We start from the raw sequence: 24,840 nt of genomic DNA, 5'->3' as shown, positions 1-24,840 counted from the left end.
GATTTACACCAGACATTCCAAGAGTATTGCTGACCTGAAACTGTTCTGTAAAGAGGAATGGTCAAGAATTACTCCCGACCGTTGTGCACGTCTGATCTGCAACTACAGGAAACGTTTGGTTGAAGTTATTGCTGCCAAAGGAGGTTCAACCAGTTATTAAATCCAAGGGTTCACATACTTTTTCCACCTGCACTGTGAATGTTTACATGGTGTGTTCAATAAAAACCTGGTAACATTTAATTCTGTGTGTGTTATTAGATTAAGCAGACTGTGATTGTCTATTGTTGTGACTTAGATGAAGATCAGATCACATTTTATGACCAATTTGTGCAGAAATCCATATCATTCCAAAGGGTTCACATACTTTTTCTTGCAACTGTATATTAGAGGCGCTTGTTAAATCACATCAGTTGGGGCCACTACACTGATCAAGAGTTCAGCACCATGTGTTGTATATAGATGGCTGAGCATCTCGTTTTGATTGGCCATGAAGAAATTCTCAATCTGATCATGCTTCCTTTCACTACCAAAGTGCATTAGTGACAATGATGTGAGGTGATGTACAGATGGTGAAAATGTAGCTTAGGAGACCCAAGGTAAAGGTGTGAAGTGGATGAGATTATACAGATAACATCCACATGATGTCTACACAGAAATCTGTGTCGTGTTAAAGGGGTTTTCCTGGAAAACATAATGATGACTTATCCTCAGGATAGATCATCATCATCATCATCATCACATCAGCGGGGCTTCAGGTTCTGGCACCTCTGCCGATCAGCTGTTTCAGGGAGCCGCTGTGCTCACCAAAGCTATGATGATCCAAAGACAGCGCCGTACATCGTATAGTGGCAGTGCTTGGAACTGCAGCTCAAGTGAATGGGGCTGAGCTGCAGCTAAGCCATGTGATGGATATATAGTGATGTCACTGGCCTAGGAAGAGGCTGCGGCGCTCAAGGCCTCTTCTAACAGATGATCGGCACACCCTCGCAGATCTGATACTGATGACCTATCCAGAGGGCAGGCCTTAAATATCTTTACCCAAATAAACCCTTTAATTTCTGCTACAGATTTTCACTGTGGCTTTCACCGCTTTCAATTAAGAAGGGGTGAAATCAGCTTTAAATTCGGGGGTCATTTGCATCACTCACTCGAGGGACTCGGACGCATCGATTATCCGTCTGAAAAATGAGCTGTAGCACATGCTTCTTCCATGAGCGAGGCTACTGCATGCCAACTAGTCTAGCTATTGTCGTGGCTTCAAAAACACTCAGCGGGCACACAGCTAGCCCCTTCTACATAGCCCGCAAGATCCATTATTCACTCATTACCACTAGGTTATACAGATTCTTTCTTTTTCCGCATTACTAGTTATAAGCATTCCCTTGGTTTACCTCCACTTACCATTGCCTTCCACATTTCATATTCTAGCCGTCCACCCTAGCAGTGAGGGGTTTCCACAATATACAGACATAATTAGGTACCCGCCGTTCTTGTAACAAAAGAGCGAAATTTGGTCCACGCTTGACATATAGGTAAACAATACGCACCGCTGTGCGCTACGGTCTAGGAACGAATTACAGTATAGATCTTTCATATAATTAGGCCTGCCTCTGGTTTATAAAGCAGAGGGCTCACCACCATATCATACAGATTTCGGCTTCTCTGTAATTAGACACATTCCTCACTTCAATATGGAAAACATCTAAGACAGTTTATGCATGTTACCCTGCAGCGGAAAGAAATGCCGTTCTGTAGAGGCATCTGAGGGTAACTGCTGGGAGTAATGTCTAGAGACTATTTTAAATGTTGCTAAAATCCTGAAATCTCCAATACATAGAAGTTCTCTCGAAGTTCTCGTACAGCTCTCATAGGACTCCTTTTGTAGCTTTCTTGAGTACTGAAAATAAAATCTGCCTTCATAAGCAGGGAAAGTATATCCTTCCAAACAGGGGTTTGCCATTCAGGAGTCTAGAAAAGCACCCAAAAAGAAAAAGTTTGTACAATCATAACTGTGAAGAAATGTGTCTTTTTTTCCCTGATGTCTTTTCAGCCATAGTATTCCCTGTTTCAGCCGCACAGCTAGATACATTTCACTCAGAAGCAGGGGTGCATCCCTTTTGTACTGCTGTGACATCATTTCCCTTACTTCCCACTATGTTCGTAGAACAGATAAGAAGGGGGAGATCACACTTTACACTTACAGACACACAGGAGGCTCCTGTGATGTTTAGAAGCTGTGCAGAAGCAGTTCTCAGTAGTATCAGGCTCAGGAGCTCAGCTAGCTCTGACACCCCCTTCTTCCTCTCCGTTTTCTGAGTCTATTACCAGGGATGGACTTGCCTAACAACAGGCTGAAATTTGTTAGTTACACCATTCTCTATTAAATCAAACTGTGTGAAAGTACAGTGACTTCTGAAAGGAAACCATACTAGCTTTTACCCAGCTTTCTCAGAAACAGATATAGAAATGAACATCATTTGAAAAACGTATAGATTTAGACTAATCAAGAATACATCTTTTTAACCCAAAATGTGATATAAAAGCAGCATAATACCTTCAATCTGCACCAAATCCTAGATACTCAACTTTAGGTACATGTACCCCATGACTCCAGGAGGTACCTGCACTGTCCTTGGGGGTATTTTAATGTAATATATTTGAGTCGGGGTACTTGGCATTGAAATATCGAGAAACACTACAGGATGGGTATGTTCATATTGCTTCAGTCTTTTTCCGCACAATCACTTCCCCAAACCCGTCTGCAGTACACAGTGCTAAGGCTATGTTCACACCAGGCTCGGAGTGCACGTTAATCCTATGTGCTGGCAGATAATCTGGAATATATGATGAACAGGTCCATAGAGTCAAAAAATACCAAAAGTGTGTGTTGGGCGTTGGTCACCATTTTTTTTTTTACAAGGACACTTTTGGATGAAGTATGTGAGTTTATGCTATACCGAAATGTAGAGTATATTAGGGCTCTATGCTTGGTGCATACATATTGTGAGATTTCACCCATTGGATCAAAGATAAGCATTAAAAGGGGTTTTCTGGGAGTATAATATTGATGACCCATCCTCAGGGCAGGTCATCAATATCTGATCGGTGAGGATCAGACTCCCTCCACCCCAGACAACGTCACAGATATTAGTTATATGGTCTATGTGCAGCTCAGTCTTATTCAAGTGTATGGGCCTGGGCTGCAATACCAAGCACAGCCACTATACAATGTATGGCGCTGGGCTTGGACTGCCAGCCCCACAGTCAGACCCTATCCAGTCAGATATTGATGACCTATCTTGAGGACAGATCTTCAAAACCACAATGACGTCAGCAGCTCCATCACTGGTGTCTTTATTCAGTCCAACAAGTACATATATGCTGAATAGAGACATTACTGATAGAGATGCTGATTTATGGGAATGCCTGATGTGGATCCATTGGCGAGACGTCCTGATGCATGCCTGAGGTGACACGATAAGGGACATTAGTTCTGTTCTCAACTATTTATTGCCATGCTGAGGACAGGTCATCAATACTGTATTCTCGGAAAACCTCTTTAACATGATGTGAACAGGGGCCTAATCAGTACCTCATATAAACAGAGAATATGAATCTACCAGTAAGGGCTCATTCAGATGGCCGTAAATTGCCGATACACAAAACACGATTACCGGCTGTGTGCTTTGCGCATTTTGCGGACTGCACATGGCCGGCACTATGATAGAAATGACTATTTTGCCGGGTGCCCCCCCCCCCCCCCCCCCGCCCAATCTCAAACTAATGACCTGAGGGTAGATCATCAAAATAGGATAAGCAGAGAACCCCTTAAGGACCCTGCCATTTTTCACCTTAAAGACCAGGCTGTTTTTGGGAAACTTGACATGTGTCACTTTATGTAGTAATAACTTCGGAACGCTTTTACTTATCCAAGCCATTCTGAGACGGTTTTCTCGCGACACATTGTACTTCATGATAGTGAAAAATTCTAATCGATATAATTCACCAGGCAGATAGTGATACATCATGAAAGTTATTACTTTACATTTCTCATATGTCCACTTTCATGTTTGCATCATTTTGTAAATGTAATTTTATATTTTAGGATCTTATAAGGTTTAGGCTACATGCACACGACTGTGTGCGATCCGCAAATTGCGGAATGGCACGGACAGCCATTAATATAACTGCCTATTCTTGTCCACAAAACGGACAAGAATAAGACAGGTTATATTGTTTTTGCAGGGCCACGGAACGGATCAATGGATGCGGACATGCTGTCCGCATCTTTTGCAGCCCTTAAAGTGAATGGGTCCGCACCCGAGCCGCAAAAACTGCGGCTCGGATGCGGAACTGAACAACGGTCGTGTGCATGAGGCCTTAGAATTTTACAAGCAAATTTTCAATTTTTTTTAAACATTTCCGAAACCCACTTTTTTAAGGACCACTTCAATTCTAAAGTCACTTTGTGGGGCTTACACAGTGGATACCCCCATAAGTGACCCCAATGTAGAAACGGCACCCCTCAAGTTATTCAAAACTGATTTTACAAACATTGTTAGGGCTCGTTCACACAAAAGTTTTTTTAGTTCCCTACATGGTCCGTATACGGAACCATTCATTTCAATGGTTCCGCAAAAAAAAAACGGAATGTACTCCGTATGCTTTCCGTTTTTCCATTCAAAGATAGAACATGTCCTATTATTGCCCGGAAATCATGTTCCATGGCTCTTATCAAGTCAATGGATCCGCAAAAAAACTGAACACATACGGAATGTACTCTGTATGTCTTCCGTATCCGTTCTGTTTTTGCGGAACCATCTATTGAGAATTTTACGCCCAGCCCAATTTTTTCTATGTAATTACTGTATACTGTATATGCCATACAGAAAAACTGAATAGAACCGGAAACAGTACTGAAACAAAAAACGGAAAAACTGATCTGTTAAGAACGGACTCAAAACACTGAAAAGCCATACGGTCGAGTGAACAAGCCCTTAACCCTTTAGGAGTTCCACAAGAATTAAAGGGGTTATTCCATCTTAGACAATGGGGGCATATATCGCTAGGATATGCCCCCATTGTCTGATAGGTGCGGTCCCACCTCTGGGACCCACACCTACAAGAAGAACAGAGAAATTTGAGGAGAGCGCATGCGCAGCCTCCCTCGATTCATTTCTATGGAGCCACCGAAAATAGCCGAGCGCTGGCTCAGTTAATTCCATTGGCCCCATATCCCATATAAATGAATGGGATCGGTGGCCTCACTTTAATGGGAGAGGCGGGAAGCTGCGCCTGGTGGTGGTACGGATCCCGGGAAACCCAGGGTCCTCCAGCCACAACTCTCCCTGGCTCTGTTCTCCTTGTAGGTGCGGGTCCCAGAGGTGGGACCCGCACCTATCAAACAATGGGGGCATATCCTAGTGATATGCCCCCATTGTCTAAGATGGGATAACCCCTTTAAAGGAAATTACATTTTTAAATTTCACTTTTTTGGCAGATTTTCCATTTTAATTCATTTTTTCCTGTAACACATCAAGGGTTAACAGCCAATTAAAACTCAATATTTATTACCCCGATTCTGCAGTTTACAGAAATACCCCACACAGTGCTCCAGACTAAAAAAAAATATCAAGGAGCCATTGACTCCTATAACCTGAAGAATTTTTTAGTCGCCAAATTTAAAATACATATAATTACGGTATAATAAAAAAAGACGCGTCTTACTTTGTGAACTTGCCTATTTGTCTCTCCTTTTGATTAGTTCTAGCCCCATCAATCTTGAGGCTCACCGTCCTTCATTACACCCCCTCACTGTACCCCATTAAAGCCCCCACCTACTCTCACCCCCCCATGGCTACTGTAGTGTTCCAATAAACAAAAAACTGGGATGCTTAGGAGCATGAGGCTTCCTAGGCTACAGTCCACACAGTTAAAGGGGTTGTGCACTCATTTCCATGACCCCTCAGACATGCAGATTGACGTTGCCGATCATGCTTCCTTCACCCCTAGGTGCTAGGCCTTGGTTTATTCGCTTCCGGGCCTCCGCTGCTTGTCTTGGGTTTCTCCATGAAAACTTTTGTCTTAATACCGCTGCAGCCAATCACTGGCCACAGTGGAGATCGGCTCCCCTTGCATCACATGACCATTTAACAAAATGCAAGGGAAGCAGCGATCTTGGCTGTAACGGCGTCAAACAGGAAGTTTTCATGAAGACACTCAAGACAAAGCAACGGAAGCTGGGAGCAAACGAGCCAGGACCAGGTAAGAAGGAGTGTATAAAAACGCTTTAAGGAGTTAATTTTTTTAAGAGGGGTTTCAAACCAGTATTCTTCTATATGCGACACAGAATGGGTTAAAATAAACTATCCCCACTGCAATCCTTAAAAGGCCAATCATCCACCTCCGATTCGGCAATGGTTCCAAAGGTGTGATGCACTGTACCGTATGGAACAAATAGCACACTGGGACTCCCGAACGCCCCATCGATTTCAAGCCATTTGGAAACCTTGGAAGATTTTAAGAAATTTCCATACCTAGAAACACAACAGGTTTTCTCGTTATAGGGAAGGTAATGATATCCCACTGATGGGCAGATAGACCTACTGAGCAACTTCATAGCTAAAGAAAGACTTCAATATATGAATTCCAATCTCGTTTCTTAAGCAGGACGAATAAGCGACAACAAACCTCCTTTTTCTTTCCCTACTTTTCCCTCAACCCTCCTCCCTTGTTTGTCTTCCTCCCTCCTATTATTATACTACGTCTGCTCCTGACAGCGCATGTATTGCTACAGATCTCCTCTTGTACAAAACTGGTTTATCACCGGCGCTTACATATGCAAAGAAAACGCCATTCGATGTCAAATGTCATGCGCTCTAGTATTTACATTATATATTGTACCATCTGGCATTTATGCATTTATATATTTTGGTGTATATTCAGGAAAAGGGACTTTTCTTTATCAATATTTGTATGTATACAAAACGAATAAAAACAGTTTCAAAACAAACAAAAGGCCAATCACTTAAGAGAGTCGTCACTGCAACCAGTGACCACATCAGCAGGCATCACGTGTTGACGGGATCAGCATGACAGTGGGCTGGGGACACAGCCATTTTTTTTTTTTTCATTTAGAAAAAATATAATATAGCAGATAAAAATATAATACTTTAGGAGCTTTACTCTTTATTCTCAACACCTCTGCTTGCCTGTCAGTGAATAAAAAAACTTTGCTTCCAGAGGGAGGAAACATTGCCCATATTCTAGTGCTGCTCACTGTGTAACTGTGGCTGGACATGGATATTCAGTCTGTGAATGTGAACCTTAAAGGTTTCCATTCACTACCAGCAAGCAGAGGTGTGGGAAAGGTAGGAGACCTCCTCTGGCAGCTGAACTAGCCTGTGCTTAACCCCTTATAGGCTGCTTTAGTGCCATTATCCCTCTTTTTAACTTCACCACATGTCTTTGGAGCAGAAAGGAGCAGCTAACCATCTGCCCATCACCCACATGTCCATAAGGAGCCGCGCACTAACATAGCCGTTCTTTTCTAGATTGTGCAGGAGCTCTGTACTGCCCTCCCAGCACTGACAGGGTCCCATAGCATCATAAGTCAATATAATGCTATGTAACCCTTACAGTTCTGGAATGTATTAGATAACACGACAGCATTATGTTAGTGTTATCCAGTATACTCCAGACCTCTAAGGGTTACATAGCATCATAAATCAATATAATGCTATGCGACCCGGTTAGTGCTACGCAGACGAGGACGGGGGGGGGGGGGGGGGGGGGGGGGGTTGGGGATCCCACCGACGTACTGTGTGAAACCAGCACAGCCGGTGCTTATAGATGTTCTAACAGGGTTTACCTATGTCTGGCTTCTCCTTGTGACCTCATGTGGACCCAGTCACTATAAGGCCTCATGCACACGACTGTTGTGTGCATCCGTGGCCGTTGTGCCGTTTTCAGTTTTTTTTCGCGGACCCATTGACTTTCAATGGGTCAGTGGAAAAATCGGAAAATGCACCGTTTGGCAGCCGCATCCGTGATCCGTGTTTCCTGGCCGTGAAAAAAATATGACCTGTCCTATTTTTTTCACGGCCAACGGTTCACGGGCCCATTCAAGTCAATGGGTCCGTGAAAAATCACGGATGCACACAAGATTGTCATCCGCGTCCGTGATCATGATCCGTGTCCGTTTTTTCCTATCATTTCAATGGCAAACTTGACTTAGATTTTTTTTTCATTTTTCATGTCCGTGGATCCTCCAAAAAACAAGGAAGACTCACGGACGAAAAAACGGTCACGGATCACAAACCTACGGACCCCGTTTTTGCGGACCTTCAAAAAAAAAAAAAGGTTGTGTGCATGAGGCCTAAAACACACCAATAAATCTGCATGCCTAGTGCTATCAGCCGTGAACAGTGCGGGAGCTCTGTGCGGCCCTAGCTCACTTCCCCCAGCAGCTCAGCTCCACAGCACAGATTCAAACTTGCCAGACTGCTGGAGGCTGGAGCCCAAGCCCCGCCCACCCTCTATGCGGGTAGTGTGAGGGGCGGATCTTCACCCAGCAGACGTCTACAGGGTGTGTCTGCTGTATGAAAGCCTTTTTTTCTTAAAGAGGCAGAGCATTGGAGGGTCTAGGTGCAAATGGCGACAAGACTACAAAGTCTTGTCGCCATTTTTCTATTCTAAGTTGCATTGGTGACCATTTTGGTCGCCATCTGGAGCACTGCCACATGTGGTCATAAACTGCTGTACGGGCACACGGCAGGGCTCAAAAGGAAAGGAGCGCCTTATGGATTTTGGAGGGCAGATTTCACTGGGATAATTTTAAGTTGCCATATGACATTAAAAACCCCTAGAGTAGAAACTCCAAAAAAAGTGATCCCATTTTGAAAATTATAGGATACAGTGACACTATTATTGGTATTATTTTGTGGTATATATGACTTTCCATTGCTCTATATTACACTTTTTGTGAGGCAAGGTAACCAAAAAATTGTTGTTCTGGCACAGTTTTTATTTGTTTTTTACGGTGTTCACCTGACAGGTTAGATCATGTGCTATTTTTATATGGACATGACGATACCAAATATGTTTACTTTTATTTTTATTTTGTTTCAGTTTTACATAATAAAGCATTTTTTAAATAAATAGTGTCTCCTTTTTCTGAAAACCATATTATTTATATTTTTTGGGCAATATTATCTTATGTAGGGGCTCAGTTTTTGCGGCATGAGGTGACAGTTTGATTGGTACTATTTTGGAGTACATACTACTTTTTGATCGTTTGGTATTACACTTTTTGTGATGTATGGTGATAAAAAAAATGTCACCTATTTTTTTTATATTTATTTTGGTTTTACACAATAAAAGCATTTTTGAAAGAAAAACAAACAATCATGTTTTTATGTCTCCATTTTCTGAAAGCCATATCTTTTTTATTTTTTAGGCGATTGTCTTAGGTAGGATCTCATTTTTTGCGGGGTGAGATGTTTGACTGATACTATTTTGGGGTACATACTATTTTTTGATCATTTGGTATTACACTTTTTGTGACGTAAGATGACAAATAATTGATTTTTTTACCGGTGTTCAGACGGGTTAGCTCATGTGATATTTTTATAGAGCAGGTTGTTACGGACGCGGTGATACCCAACATGTCTTTTTTTAAATATATTTTGGTTTTAAACAATAGAAGCATTTTTGAAACAAAAAAATCTTGTTTTAGTATCCTTATTTTCTGAAAGCCATATCTTTCAAATTTTTGGGGCGATTGTTTTAGGATCTAATTTTTTGTGGGACGAGATGACTGTTTGATTGGTATTATTTTTGGGTACATAAGACTTTTTGATCACATGGTATTACACTTTTTGTGATGAAAGGTGACAAAAAAAATAGCATTTTTTTAGAACAGTTTTTATTCATTTTCTTTTACGGTGTTGACCAGACGGGGTGGATCATGTAATATTTTTATAGAGCAGGTTGCTACGCGAGCGGTGATACCTAATATGTCTATTTTTTCATTTATTTTTTCGATTTTTTTTACAATTTTATATGTCTCTTTTTATGGGAAATAATTTTTGTTTTGTTTTACTTTTTTATTGTTAAAAACACTTTTTGCAATTTTATTATTTTTTATTTTTGGCCCATTATAGGACTTCAACATTACAGGGTCTGATCCCTGTTTCAATGCAGCAGAATACATCTGTATTGTACTGCATTGACTATCAGTGTATTACACAGTGTAATATACTGATAGTTTGCCTATAAGACCTAGCCTGGGGGCTGGGCCTCATAGGCCTCCGTACATGCCGGGCCCCAAGACCTTTGAATGGCTTGGGGCTGCCATGGCAACCACCGGTTCCCCGCCACCACAGCGTGGGGACCCGATGGATGAGGAGAGGGAGCGCAAATCTCCCATATGAGGGGTTAATCCACCGGCATCAGCGGTATCACCGATGCTGGTGGATGCAGCAGGGATCCAGCTGTCAGTAACAGACGGATCCGTGCTGTTGATCGCGGCACTGCACATGGGGGGGGAGGAAGGACCAGGTGTTAAATTTTGACCCTATAAATCATGATTCTTATAAAAGTAATATAAATCTCGACACCATTGAGAAGGGAACGGCTGTGTGCGGGGCCACCGCCTGAGGGCCCCAGTCAGGAGAGAAGGCAGAACACTTCCAGGTGTCTGTGTAGTGAAGAAGTAATCTCGCTGAGATTTACACGTCTATTATATATAATGTCCGCAGTGGATGTGCCCGCTGAATGCTGAGCGTTCCCCTGCATGTTCATTTACAAGATCCCCTGTTAAATATTATCTTATCAGACCTTGGAACAGTGGCCGGCAGCTGATCTTTGGTCAGTCCCTATCCAAGTGGGGACCTGTTGTGGAGGAATGAGTGGAATTGCTACCTCACAAGTTCTAGAAGAAAAAGCTCAGTTATATTCTGCTTCTATTACTGAAAGGGGACCCAAGCTCCGCTCCTTTCTATGGCCAGCCTTTCAGTCAAAGGGCTGACCACAGAAAGGAGCAGAGCTTGGGGGCAACAAGAGCAATGGTGACGCCCCCGTTGCACCCCTGAAGGCCTAATTTGCTTATTAAGAACAAGTATCATGACTCGGGAACAAAGCCTTGGATCTATAAAACAAAAACAGCGTTTTACAGCTATGTGTCTATGGAGATGGAGATCGCTAGTGACAGACTCCCTTTAACACTTATAAGAGAAAAACTTTAGGAAAACCCCCTTAAGAATTATAAATGTAGCCTACATCTGGAGGCCATTTTCTGAACCAGTCATATGCTTACATATTACATTTCTATCGCTGGTACAGCCTTTTCTGAATATGTCACACAATGCCCAAGGCACCTTGCATGGCTTTTACCAGTGTCATATTTAAGGGAATTCGGAGATCTGATAAGGCAAGATTTATTAAAGTGTCTCAGGCAACATGTAACATGTGGCAGCCGTATCGGCTCCATTAGAAAATCCTAGAATGACGATATTTCCCCCCATCCACACAAGCCTCCGGGCTGTAATGAGAGCTGTCAGCGTACAGGAATATTACATGTACACCTACTTATGCACATAGTTATATTCCAAAAAACACGTCTCTAGACCGACATTCACAAGCTCTGAGTACAAAGGATGAATATACAAAACGCATGTAACAGGCCCGTTCCCCATAATGGACATTTACGAGATATTCTCCATAGATGTTTGATGCATTGGAGTTCATCTACTGGGACTCTCACAAATCCTGAGAATGGGAATGTTCTGACCCCTACACCCAAAACATGGGTGATGACCCAGTGTATGGCTCAATGGAGAGTGACCACACACTACAGTGCCCGGCTAACCACTCAGCCAAATGCCATGTCTGCCATTCCTTTATTATTCCTGCTAGAAATTATGAATTAATTAATTACAGTTTGCAGCGAAGGTGCTCCAAGTTGGTGGGGGGGGGGGTCCCTGCACAGTCTGATACTATCTAATTAGTGCTGCCAGTGTCACACTGTACAGGGACACCTCCCCACTTGGACCTTCATTGCAAACCGTTATTCATTCATTAATTCTAGCAGGAATAATAGATCCATTGAAATAGATCCTCCAGAATAGTTATTACACGGGGAATTCAAGTAGTTTCTAAAACAGACATGTCTAGAGAGGTGACAGGTCCTCTTTAAAGGAGCTGTCCCATCTCCACATGTATGGCCTCTTCATAGGATATGTTACAAATATCAGATAGGTGTAGGTTCAACCTCTGTGGCCCGCTCCTAGGAGTTGTCTCATCTCAGACAATGGGGGCATATTGCTAGGATATGCCCCCACCTCTGGGACCCGCATCTATATCAAGAACGGAGCGGGCAAAGTGGTGGCTGGAGGACTCCGGTACGGCCACCACCAATCGCTCTCCCCATAGAAGTGAATGGGAGTGCACCGCGCATGACCGGCCACCGCTCCCATTCACTTCTATGGGTCCGACGGAAATAGCCGAGCCAGGCGCCATAAAAAATTAATGAAGAGCAGCTGCGCATGCGCATTGTGCCCTCCACCCTTTTCAGGGCTCAGTTATCGATACAGGTGCGGGTCTCATGCTGGGAACCGCTCCTATCAGAAAAAGGGGGACATATCCTAGCCATATGCCCCCACTATCTGAGATAAGACAACCCCTTTAAAGAGAGGAGCACACCACGCATGCGCAGAGTCCTCTCTATTCACTGCTGTGGGACTTAAGAGTGGCCGAGCGTGCAGCTATTTTCGGAAACTCCCATGGTGGTAAATGGAGTGAGGTGGTGTATGTGCAGTGTGAGGGATTAGCTCTATCTCCGGGGTCTCAGTCACAATATACTCGCTGAAAACCGCGCTGAATGTCCAAACTGGGCATTTATTTTGATAAAACAGGATACAAAATTAAAACCTTCCAGTCTGGGCTCTACCTAAACATATAACATGATCCCTGACTCACCTATACAGACCGCTGTTCACACATGGAACATAAATGCTGCTTTCTCCAGCCATATAGTCCAGAAGCTTCCGGGCTGTGACCCTTCAACACGTTCTGGGGGATTGTAGTCCTTCCGACTCTGGCCTCGTGATCTTTGTTCCCAGGCGTCAAGGCGTCCCCCAAAGTTCCGGCTAGTGCCTAGCCCCGTGGCCCCTCAGCCTTGCCCTGCTGAGACTACACTGACAGAGCCTCACCAGGCCTCCGTCTGTACATTCCCCACTAACTGACACCCTGGAAGGATCTTTATCCCAGTCTGATTATCGCAGACCTCACCTGCAATCCTCTCTGGTTAAAAGGGAACACCTGTGCTGGAAGGGTGTGGATTGGCAGATCCCACTTCCAATCCTATTTGCCAATCCAACTAAATTCCGGCCCAGACTACACCAACAAGAACCTTGTCTCAGCAACCTACAGGCTGCTGAGACTATTACCTCCCGTATTTTAGCTATCCCACCCAGCTGAAGTATCTGAGTGGGATATACACCTCTTCCCGCACTGTCCACCTTATCACACTTATCACAGCAGCTACACCTTCACTTTGGACGCCCCTTGCTGGAGATAGAAGCAGCCCACAGAGGTGGGACCTGCACCTATCTGATATTGGTAACATATCCTAGCAATAGGCCATCAATGCTGAGGTGGGACAGCTCCTTCAGAGCACCACAGTGATGAGGCAGTGACACTTCACATACGACCATCTAGCACTACCACTTAAAGAAGAAGTACTGACAGGCAGGACTCTCCTCCTACAGGGACTGTAAAGTAAGTAGTACCCTTGTTATGTGCTCCTGGGCATCTTATAGATAAATGTCTGTAATCAAAGTACCACTGTCCCATGACAATGATGTTCTAACACCTGGTACAGGGCAATGCCGAGTGCAAGCGGATGTACAGAAAGCGGACTGCAGCACTACTGGAGTGGACTGCAGCATTCGGCTCACTCTGGAGCTACTCAAAACTGATTTTAAAGGGATTGTCCAGTATTAAAAAAATGGCTGCTTTTCCAAAAACAGCACTGCATCTGTTTGCAGGTTGTGTGTGGTATTGCAACTCAACTACATGCACTTTAACAGAGCACAGCTGCCATACCATACACAGCCTAAGGACAGGTGTGGTGCTGTTTTTGGAATAAAACAGCCATATTTCCAAGAAAATAACTTGGTCAATGCAACCAGGGTCTCTGCCCTCATACACGGCAGCATAAAACTGCTGACAGATCCCCTTTAAGTTAGGGCTCATTGACACAGCTGTATTTATGTCCACATCTGTTCTGCAATTTTGCGAAATGAGTGCGGACCCATTCATTTCATTGGGGCCGCAAAAGATGCAGGCAGCACACAGTGTGCTGTCCTCATCCGTACTTCCATTTTGCGTCCCTGCAAAAAAGATAGAGCATGTCCTCTTCTTGTCTGCAATTGCGGAAAAGAATAGGCATTTGTATCTTAGGGCTGGCCGTGTGTGTTTTGCAAAATGTGGAGTGCACATGGCCAGTAACCGTGTTTTGTGGGTCCGCAAAACACATACGGTTATCTGTATAAGCCCTTAGACCACCCACAGAACTCCTTAGCATAGAAAGAGTGAGGGTTTCAAATAATAAACTACAAGTCGGGTTACGGCCACAACGAACGGATCTGCCGGCAAAGTGGATGTGATTTAAACAAATCTTATCCTCCCGCTGCGTAAAAAAATCTGCTCCGTGGATTTGAAGCAGTGATTTTACCATTGGGCAGAGTTCACACACTGCAGATTTATAGTGGAGTAAAGTAAACCCACAACACACTTATAGGTTGCGGATTTATACTCTATAAAATGTAACGGAAGAAATCCATGACTAATCCACAAACAATCTGCAATATATAATGGGCATGCCGCAGTTCGCATGAAAAACTCTGCATCTAAAAAATCTGCAGCATGAAGACGGAGGTTGGAAAGTCCCATGGACTTGTATTGTACTGTAATTCACTGCAGGTTTGAGGTGCGAAAGACCAAATACAGAGGGTAAAAACAGCAGTAAATCCACATGTAACATGTGTGGATTCTGCCGTCTGATTTTTACCCACAAAACAATATTTCAATCTGCTCAGCTCCTCCTGTCCTATAAGATGTTGACTTTAATGGGTCCACGATCGGCAAGATGCGGCCAAACATAGGACATCGAAAAGGCACGGACCCGGAAACACATGGAAGCCCTTCCATGTGCTTCCGGGTCAGTGCTGCAAAAGATAGGCCATAGGCTACATTTTGCCGATCGCGGACCCATTGAAGTCAACGGTCTGAAAAATGGGTACGGCCGTCACACGTTTATGTAAATGCGCCCTTATTAACATGACAGGTTCCCTTTAATTTCATGCAGCTCATGTTAAAGGGGTTGTGCCAAGTTTTGAGGTTATCTCCTATCCACAGGTTAGAGAATAACTAACTGATCGGTGGAGGTCTGACTGCTGGGAGCCCCTACCCCCACCCCAATCCTGAGAATGGGGGTCCCATTCCATCAATCTGATGGAGTGCCAGACTGGGCACGCGCCTAGCTGCTCCATTCATTATCTAATGGGGGGGGCTGGAAATAGCCGAGCACTCTTCCCCGCCATCTACTGTGGATAGGTGATAACTTAGAAACTTGGCAAAACCCCTTTAAACACATTTTGTATCAGTAAATGGACACTTGTAACAATTTATTTTTATATATTTGGAAATATCACGAATGTAATTCACAATAAAAGATAAAAATACTTCTGAACCCTGAAGTGATTGAGTCTTTACTCTTCTGAATCTAATTTTAATGAAACAAGCAAGAGCCGAGCATTGACGACGCCAATCAGTCACTCTGTCAGTCCTTCGATCCCGCCATATATAAGAGGTAACATCAGCACGTCTATAGCGATCCGCCACTATATCAGGTCTCTTTATATAGAAAGGTATTGACGCATTGATAAACCTGGAATAAATCAACATGTCACAGTGCCAGGACCTTATCATTACCCTCTCCCATCATGTCAGCAATGGAGACCTAGAATTGATGCACATTTCAGTATGCCAAGGCCAGGGCAGTAAAGGTAAGTGCACCTGTAACATGTCAGTATGTCACTGTGCCAGCGTCATGTTATTACCCAGTGCCATTATATCAGGGTGGTATACACAGGAAGCTATCAGAGTACGGATAGACCTGTAAGATACATTACCGGAAACTGAACAAAGATCACATGGAAAACTTAGGGTTATACCCATCTCAGACACTGGCGGCATAGGATATGCCAGCAATGTGATATACGAGTGGGTCCCAGAGGTAGGACCCGCACCTATTTCCAGAATGGGCCCCCCCCAAAGGCGAATGTACCACGCAATCTCAGCATTCTCTCCATTCCCTGCTATGGGAGTTCTGCTTGCGCAGTCCACTCTCTTTCTCTTCAAGGGGCCCGTTCTGGAGACAGGAGCGGGACCCAGCGGTGGCACCTGCACCTATCTGACATTGATGGCATATCCTAAAGATATGCCACTGATGTCTGAGCGGAGACAACCCTGTTTTGTATTCACATCCAAATTGATGGAAGGCAGGGCCAGCAATACCATATTGTGGCACAATACAACCACCCCATCAGAGCCAAATACGACAGTCCATCACAAAATTGTTGGGCATCGGCCCACCGGGAAATTTCCCTGTAAGGTCTATGGCCAATCTGCTCCTGGTCCGGTCATTCACCTTGGACCCATAGATAGCCAAGGTGGTTGTTAGCTGCTGTGCGTGGTAGACCCATTGCTCCATCCAGTCCCAGACACTCGATGGAGGAGAGATCTGGTGATTGAGCTGGCCAGGAAGCTGCTGGATACCCTAAAGAGCACGTTGTGTAGTGCGGGCAGCGTTGAGCGGGCATTATCTTGTTTGGACACAACATCTCCTGAGTCAAACAAAAAGCAGTACGACTGGTTCCATGATGTCCGAGACATATTGAAGGCTGGTTACTGTTTCTCCAACGAATACCAAACAGAATTGGGCATGGTAGCTAATAGCTCCCCACACCATGACACCTAGGGTTGGTTCTGTGTGTCTTCACACAGTGCATGATGCCAGTAGATGCTCTCCAGCCCCTGCAAACACTGATGCAGCCAAATCAGAGTTTGTAGGAAAACTGGGGAGCACTTACTGCAATCATGGATAGTGCAGAGACACACCGGACAAACCCTAGTCGTCATGTTGTGGGATGCCATTAGTTACCATGCCCGTTCCTGTTTGGTATTCATGGTGGGAACATTGACCAGTCTTCAGTATGTCCAGGTCAAGCAGTCCTACTGCCTTTTTTGACTCCAGTAGATGTGGTGTCCCAACAAGATAACACCTGTCCACACACTGCCCACACAAGACAACATGCTCCTCATGGTACCCAGCAGCTCCTCTGTCCAGCTCAATCACCAGATCTCTTCCATATTGAGAATATCTGGGACTGGATGGGGTGACGGATGTCCCATACACGACAGCCAACATCCACTTTACTTGAACTATGACTCCAAAGTGAAACCGCTTAGAATGACCACTGGAGAATACCCATCATCTGTATGACCATTACCATGCCAGAGTGCCAGCCTGTACCGCAGCAAAGGGAGATGCCACCCAGTATTAATGTGACTTCAAAATAAAGGGTGCACCACCCTGGCTGTGTGATCACTGGCCGATCACCATAGCAGTTTATATTCTGTCAATTTCACCTCAATCAAGAGGTTGTCCAAGATTTTGATATTGATGAACATGTTATGGACTCTGTGTCATGCTATCACTCTCTATTAGTACATCAGTCTCATTTATATATGGCTATATCAGTGTATGGAGCTGATATGCAATATATGGAGCATGTCATGGAGCCAGTGTCATGTTATAACCATCTATCATTATATGACTGTAATTTATACATGGCTGTATAGGTGTACAGGGCTGATATGTAGTATATGAGCATGTCATAGAGCCAATGTCAAGTTATAACCCTCTATTAGTATATCAGTCTCATTTATACATTGCTATATCAGTGTATGGGGCTGATATGTAATATATAAGCATGTCATAGAGCCAATGTCATGTTATAACCCCCTATTATTATATCAGTCTCATTTAAACTTTGCTATATCAGTGTATTGAGCTGATATGTAATATATGAGCATGTCACAGAGCCAGTGTCAAGTTATAACCCTCTGCCATTATATCAGTCTCTACATGGCTATATCAGTGTATGGGGCTGATATGTAATATATAAGCATGTCATAGAGCCAGTGTCATGTTATAACCATCTATCATTATATGACTGTAATTTATACATGGCTGTATAGGTGTACAGGGCTGATATGTAGTATATGAGCATGTCATAGAGCCAGTGTCATGTTATAACCATCTATCATTATATGACTGTAATTTATACATGGCTGTATAGGTGTACAGGGCTGATATGTAGTATATGAGCATGTCATAGAGCCAATGTCAAGTTATGACCCTCTATTAGTATATCAGTCTCATTTATACATTGCTATATCAGTGTATGGGGCTGATATGTAATATATAAGCATGTCATAGAGCCGATGTCGTGTTATAACCCTCTGCCATTATATCAGTCTCTACATGGCTATGTCAGTGTATGGGGCTGATATGTAATATATAAGCATGTCATAGAGCCAGTGTCTGGTTATAACACTCTATTATTATAATCAGTCTCATTTATATATTGCTATATCAGCGTATTGAGCTGATATGTAATATATGAGCATGTCATAGAGCCAATGTCATGTTATAACACTCTATTATTATAATCAGTCTCATTTATACATTGCTATATCAGTGTATGGGGCTGCTATGTAATATATAAGCATGTCATAGAGCCAGTGTCAAGTTATAACACTCTGCCATGTAAACAGTTTCTACATGGCTATATCAGTGTATGGGGCTGATATGTAATATATAAGCATGTCATAGAGATGGTGTCATGTTATAATCCTCTATTAGTATATTACGGTCATTTATGTATGGCTATATCATTGTATGGGGCTGATACATAATATATAAGCATGTCATAGAGCCAGTGTCATGTTATAACCCTCTATTATTATATCAGTCTCATTTAAACTTTGCTATATCAGTGTGTGGAGCTGATATGTAATATATAAGCATGTCATAGAGATGGTGTCATGTTATAACCCTTTGCCATTATATCAGTCTCGACATGGCTATATCAGTGTATGGGGCTGATATGTAATATATAAGCATGTCATAGAGCCGGTGTCATGTTATAACCCTCTATTAGTATATCAGTCTCATTCATACATGGCTATATCAGTGTATGGGGCTGCTATGTAATATATAAGCATGTCATAGAGCCAGTGTCATGTTATAACCCTCTATTAGTATATCAGTCTCATTCATACATTGCTATATCAGTGTATGGGGCTGCTATGTAATATATAAGCATGTCATAGAGCCAGTGTCAAGTTATAACCCTCTGCCATTATATCAGTCTCTACATGGCTATATCAGTGTATGGGGCTGATATGTAATATATATAAGCATGTCATAGAGTCGGTGTCATGTTATAATCCTCTATTAGTATATTACGGTCATTTATATATGGCTATATCATTTATGGGGCTGATACATAATATATAAGCATGTCATAGAGCCAGTGTCATGTTATAACCCTCAGGGTAGCTCATGTCATACACATCTGTGGCCGTAGTAGACCTGTATTCCATGACTATGCCACACAGATGATAAGGTGTAGGAACCCTGGCATGTTCGCATCTGATATCACCCATGTGCCCCATGTGATTTACAGCCACTGGCACATTTCAGGAATGCAGCAGCCATTTATCCTGGCAGCCTGCTGCTGGTGCACCTCTTCCATAAGGGTTCAGGAGGAGGCATCATCACCATCATCACCCTCCCGCTGCCCTGCGCCCCATTCACCCCACAGGCTGGTGAGCTCAGCCCTACATCCCAGCACTCACCTCCAGCAGCCGCCAGCAGCAGCAGGATGCATCCAGCCCAGTGCAATCCCCAGAGCAGAGACAGCGCCATGTAGCGATCAGGATCCCCCTCCTCCTCCTCCTGCCAGGCTGCCCGCTCCCCTCTCTCACCAGCCCGGGGATGCAGAGAGGGGCTCCCTCTCCCTCCAGTCAGACGCCATCTTGTACAAGTTTTTCTCTTTTTTTTTAACCCCCTTTCTGTTTATTTAGGCAGCTGGTATCTGTGTGTCCTGCTGCTGCCATCTATTGGTTAGTGAGCCCGTCTGAGGACATCTCCACTGTCTAACAAAGGGGTCACATGTTTGGGAGAAGCTGCTCCCCACCCCGTCACTAATCACACAGGACTGGAGGGGGTGAAGCAGGGGGTTTATTTCTGGAAGGGCTCTAGACATACAGGCTGAGGTGCAGGACCATGAGGGGTTAACCAGACTGAAGTTATGAGAAGAGGGGCTCCCTGTCCCCTAGCATCTACATCATGTACCACATGCATCACTACAAAATAGATATACCACATACATCATAGATATACCACATACTTACATCACTACATCATAGATATACCACATACTTACATCACTACATCATAGATATACCACATACATCACTACATCATAGATATACCACATACATCACTACATCATAGATATACCACATACATCACTACATCATAGATATACCACATACATCACTACATCATAGATATACCACATACATCACTACATCATAGATATACCACATACATCACTACAAAATAGATATACCACATACATCATAGATATACCACATACATCACATACAGCATAGATATACCACATACATCACTACATCATAGATATACCACATACATCACTACATCATAGATATACCACATACATCACTACATCATAGATATACCACATACATCACTACATCATAGATATACCACATACATCACTACATCATAGATATACCACATACATCACTACATCATAGATATACCACATACATCACTACATCATAGATATACCACATACATCACTACATCATAGATATACCACATACATCACTACAAAATAGATATACCACATACATCATAGATATACCACATACAGCATAGATATATCACATACAGCATATATATATATATCACAAACAGCATAGATATATCACATACATCACTACATCATATACACCACATACATCACTACATCATATATACCACATACATCACTGCACCATATATACCACATACATCACTACATCATAGTTATATCATAAACATCACTACACGATATATATACCATATATACATCACTGCTATATATATAACTACATCATATATACCATATACATCACTACCTCATATATCATACCTCACCTCATACATATATCAATCCATCATAGATATAGCACATACATCACTACATCAAACTATTATTCACAAAGATTCAAAAACAATCAGTTGTCACTAATGAGGTTTCTTAATTTGTTATCTCAAATGAGAAATCATTAGACTTACATATAGGACAGTGTCACGTATAGGGCAATGTTACAGTACATATAGGACAGTGTTACATATATGACAGATTACATATAGGGCAGTGTTAAATATAGGACAATGTTACAGATAAGGCAGTATTACATATAGGACAGTGTTACATGTAGAGCAGTGTTACCTATAGGGCAACATTAGATATAGGGCAGTGTTACATATAGGGCAGTGTTGAATACAGGGCAGTGTTACATATAGGACACCGTTAGATATAAGGACATTGTTACATATAGGACAGTGTTGAATACAGGACATTGTTACATATTGGGCAGTGTTACAGATAGGATACTGTTACATATAGGACACTGTTACATATAGCGCAGTGTTACATATAGCGCAGTGTTACATATAGCGCAGTGTTGAATACAGGACATTGTTACATATAGGGCAGTGTTACAGTACATATTGGGCAGTGTTACAGATAGGGCAGTATTACATATAGGGCAGTAGGGAGGGCTGGCAGCCTTAGGGTCCATTCACACGTCTGCAATTTGGGTCCGCATTCGTTCCTCAATTTGCGGACCCATTCACTTTCAATGGGACTGGAATGGATGCGAATCCGCATTTCCGGGATCCGCATCCGTTTTTTCAGGATCCGTTTTTTGGGGATCCGCAATTCCGTTCCTGAAAAAAATAGAACATGTCCTATTCTTGTCCGTAATTGCGGACCAGAAAAGGCATTTTCTATTATAGTGTCTGTGAAGTGCGGTCCACAAATTGCTGATCACACGTTGCAGGCGTCCGTTTTTGGAGTCAGTAGGTGATAAAGACTTCCCAATTAGGATAATGGAATCAACACCTTTGACCCAATGCTGGGTATAATTACCAGATGTGGATTCAGTTACATATTTATTCCCAGAATTTTTGTACAATCACTCAGAATTGAGAAAGCTCGTTGGAAGAACGAGTGAAACGTTTTCAAGAAATCTACAGTACGTCCAGTTGCCTTGATTTATTCTTTACAGATATATACCATGACCTGGATAAATGAGAACCTTCACAGACATCTTCTGAACACCCTTTCCTGCCACCGCCAATACTGTACTGCAGAAACAGTCCCCCTGGAAATACTACTACCACACAGATAGTGCCCCAATACTGTGCCCGCTATGCCCCCAATACTATACTGCAGAAACAGTCCCCCTGGAAATACTGCTACCACACAGATAGTGCCCCCTTCAACAATTATTGGCACATAGTGCTCTAAATAATATAACTGCGCCCAGACACTAATAGTATAAAGATAATGTCCCCCAAAAATAATTGTGCTAAGCTGATACTATGCCCGGGTGCCCCGAAAAGTAACAGTGCTCCCCAAAATCCCACCAATAGAAATAATTCTCTGCCAGAGCACACTTAGTAGTAATAATGCCCCTATAGTGTCCATACTAGTAATCATGTTCCTCATAGCCCCCGAGTAGTAGTAAAGCTCTGCATAATACCCCCTAGTAGTAATAATTCTCCCTATAATATGACAGTACATGAAATACCCCCACTTAGTGCCCGCAGTAGAGCTAATGTCCCCATAATGTATCCCAGTATAAAATACCCCTATAGAGTGCCCCCAGTAAATGCCCTCATACTGCTCCTCTCCCGCTTCCCCATAGTGTCCCCCATAATATGCCAGTAAAAAAAAATGCCCCTTCTTAGTGCCCCCAGCAGATGCTCCTATAGTGCTCCTCTCCCCAATAATGTGCCAGTAAAAATGCCCCTTCTTAGTGCCACCAGATGCCCCAATAGTGCTCCACTCCCCCATAGTGCCCCCAAATAATGCCCCTATAGTGCCCCCCATAATGTGCCAATTAAAAAAAAGCCCCTTTAGAGCCCCCAGATGCCCCCATAGTGCTCATCTCCCCCATGGTGCCCCCCCTAATGTGCCAGTAAAAAATGCCTCCATAGTGCCACCCCCAAAAAATGGGCAAGAAATAAATGCCCCCAGAGTGCCACCCAAAAAAAAAAAATGGGGCTGTAAGAAATGCCAGCTCCCCCCGCAAAGAAAAAAAAAAAACACACTAATACTTACCTCCATCAGCAGTGATGTGATGCAGTCCTCTTCCGGCCTATGTACCCCGCTGTGTGCTGCCCGGCTCAGGCGGCGCGATGATAATGACGTCATCGCGCCGCCTGAACCGGCCTCTGATAGGCTGCACGCATTAGTGCCTGCGGCCTATCAGAAGAACAGGGAAGGGAGACGCCTCTCCTCCCCCCTGCCCCGCCGCAGCACTTCCATCTGTATCGCTGTCCTGGGTAAGGCAATACAGATGAATAAGGAGATGAGCGCTTCCACAAAGCGCTCATCTCCTACTGCCCCCGCACCGCCGCCTGTGGTCATCGGCGGTGCGGCCCTGAGGAATAAAAAAATTATCTGTTAAGGACGGCCCAGCGGCCGTTTTTTAACATGTTTTAGGGCGGCCTGGGGGGCAATTGCCTCCCTGCCCCCCGCCCCAGCCCGCCCCTGGTGTTACAGATACGGCACTGTTGCATACAGGGTAGTGTTACATATAGAGCAGTGTTATATATAGGGCAGTGTTGAATATAGGACAGTTTCACATATAGGGCAGTGTTGAATATAGGACAGTTTCACATATAGGGCAGTGTTGAATATTAGGACAGTTTCACATATAGGGCAGTGTTGAATATTAGGACAGTTTCACATATAGGGCAGTGTTGAATATAGGACAGTTTCACAGATACGGCACTGTTGCATACAGGGTAGTGTTACATATAGAGCAGTGTTATATATAGGGCAGTGTTGAATATAGGACAGTTTCACATATAGGGCAGTGTTATATACAGGTCCTTCTAAAAAAAAAATAGCATATTGTGATAAAGTTCATTATTTTCTGTAATGTACTGATAAACATTAGACTTTCATATATTTTAGATTCATTACACACCAACTGAAGTAGTTCAAGCCTTTTATTGTTTTAATATTGATGATTTTGGCATACAGCTCATGAAAACCCCAAATTCCTATCTAAAAAAATTAGCATATCATGAAAAGGTTCTCTAAACGAGCTATTAACCTAATCATCTGAATCAACTAATTAACTCTAAACACCTGCAAAAGATTCCTGAGGCTTTTAAAAACTCCCAGCCTGGTTCATTACTCAAAACCGCAATCATGGGTAAGACTGCCGACCTGACTGCTGTCCAGAAGGCCATCATTGACACCCTCAAGCAAGAGGGTAAGACACAGAAAGAAATTTCTGAACAAATAGGCTGTTCCCAGAGTGCTGTATCAAGGCACCTCAGTGGGAAGTCTGTGGGAAGGAAAAAGTGTGGCAGAAAACGCTGCA

The 24,840-nt window shown here is 43.3% G+C and overlaps 1 protein-coding gene across 1 annotated transcript in view; it reads right to left on the bottom strand.

Moving 5' to 3' along the window:
- The window catches only part of IGDCC4 (immunoglobulin superfamily DCC subclass member 4), a 118,449-nt gene extending 98,269 nt beyond the window's left edge, over positions 1–20,180 (bottom strand). The window contains exon 1 of the mRNA XM_044279389.1: positions 19,993–20,180. Coding sequence (XP_044135324.1) covers positions 19,993–20,062 — 70 coding nt within the window. The 5' untranslated portion in view covers positions 20,063–20,180. The remainder of the gene's footprint in view (positions 1–19,992) is intronic.
- Between the last annotated feature and the right edge of the window lie 4,660 nt (positions 20,181–24,840).

Source organism: Bufo gargarizans, chromosome 2 (genome assembly GCF_014858855.1).
Source record: "Bufo gargarizans isolate SCDJY-AF-19 chromosome 2, ASM1485885v1, whole genome shotgun sequence".
In the NCBI taxonomy this organism is placed as follows: Eukaryota; Metazoa; Chordata; class Amphibia; order Anura; family Bufonidae; genus Bufo; species Bufo gargarizans.
The sequence above is the reverse complement of the archived record's forward strand: the minus strand, read 5'-3'. Positions and strand labels throughout refer to the sequence as shown.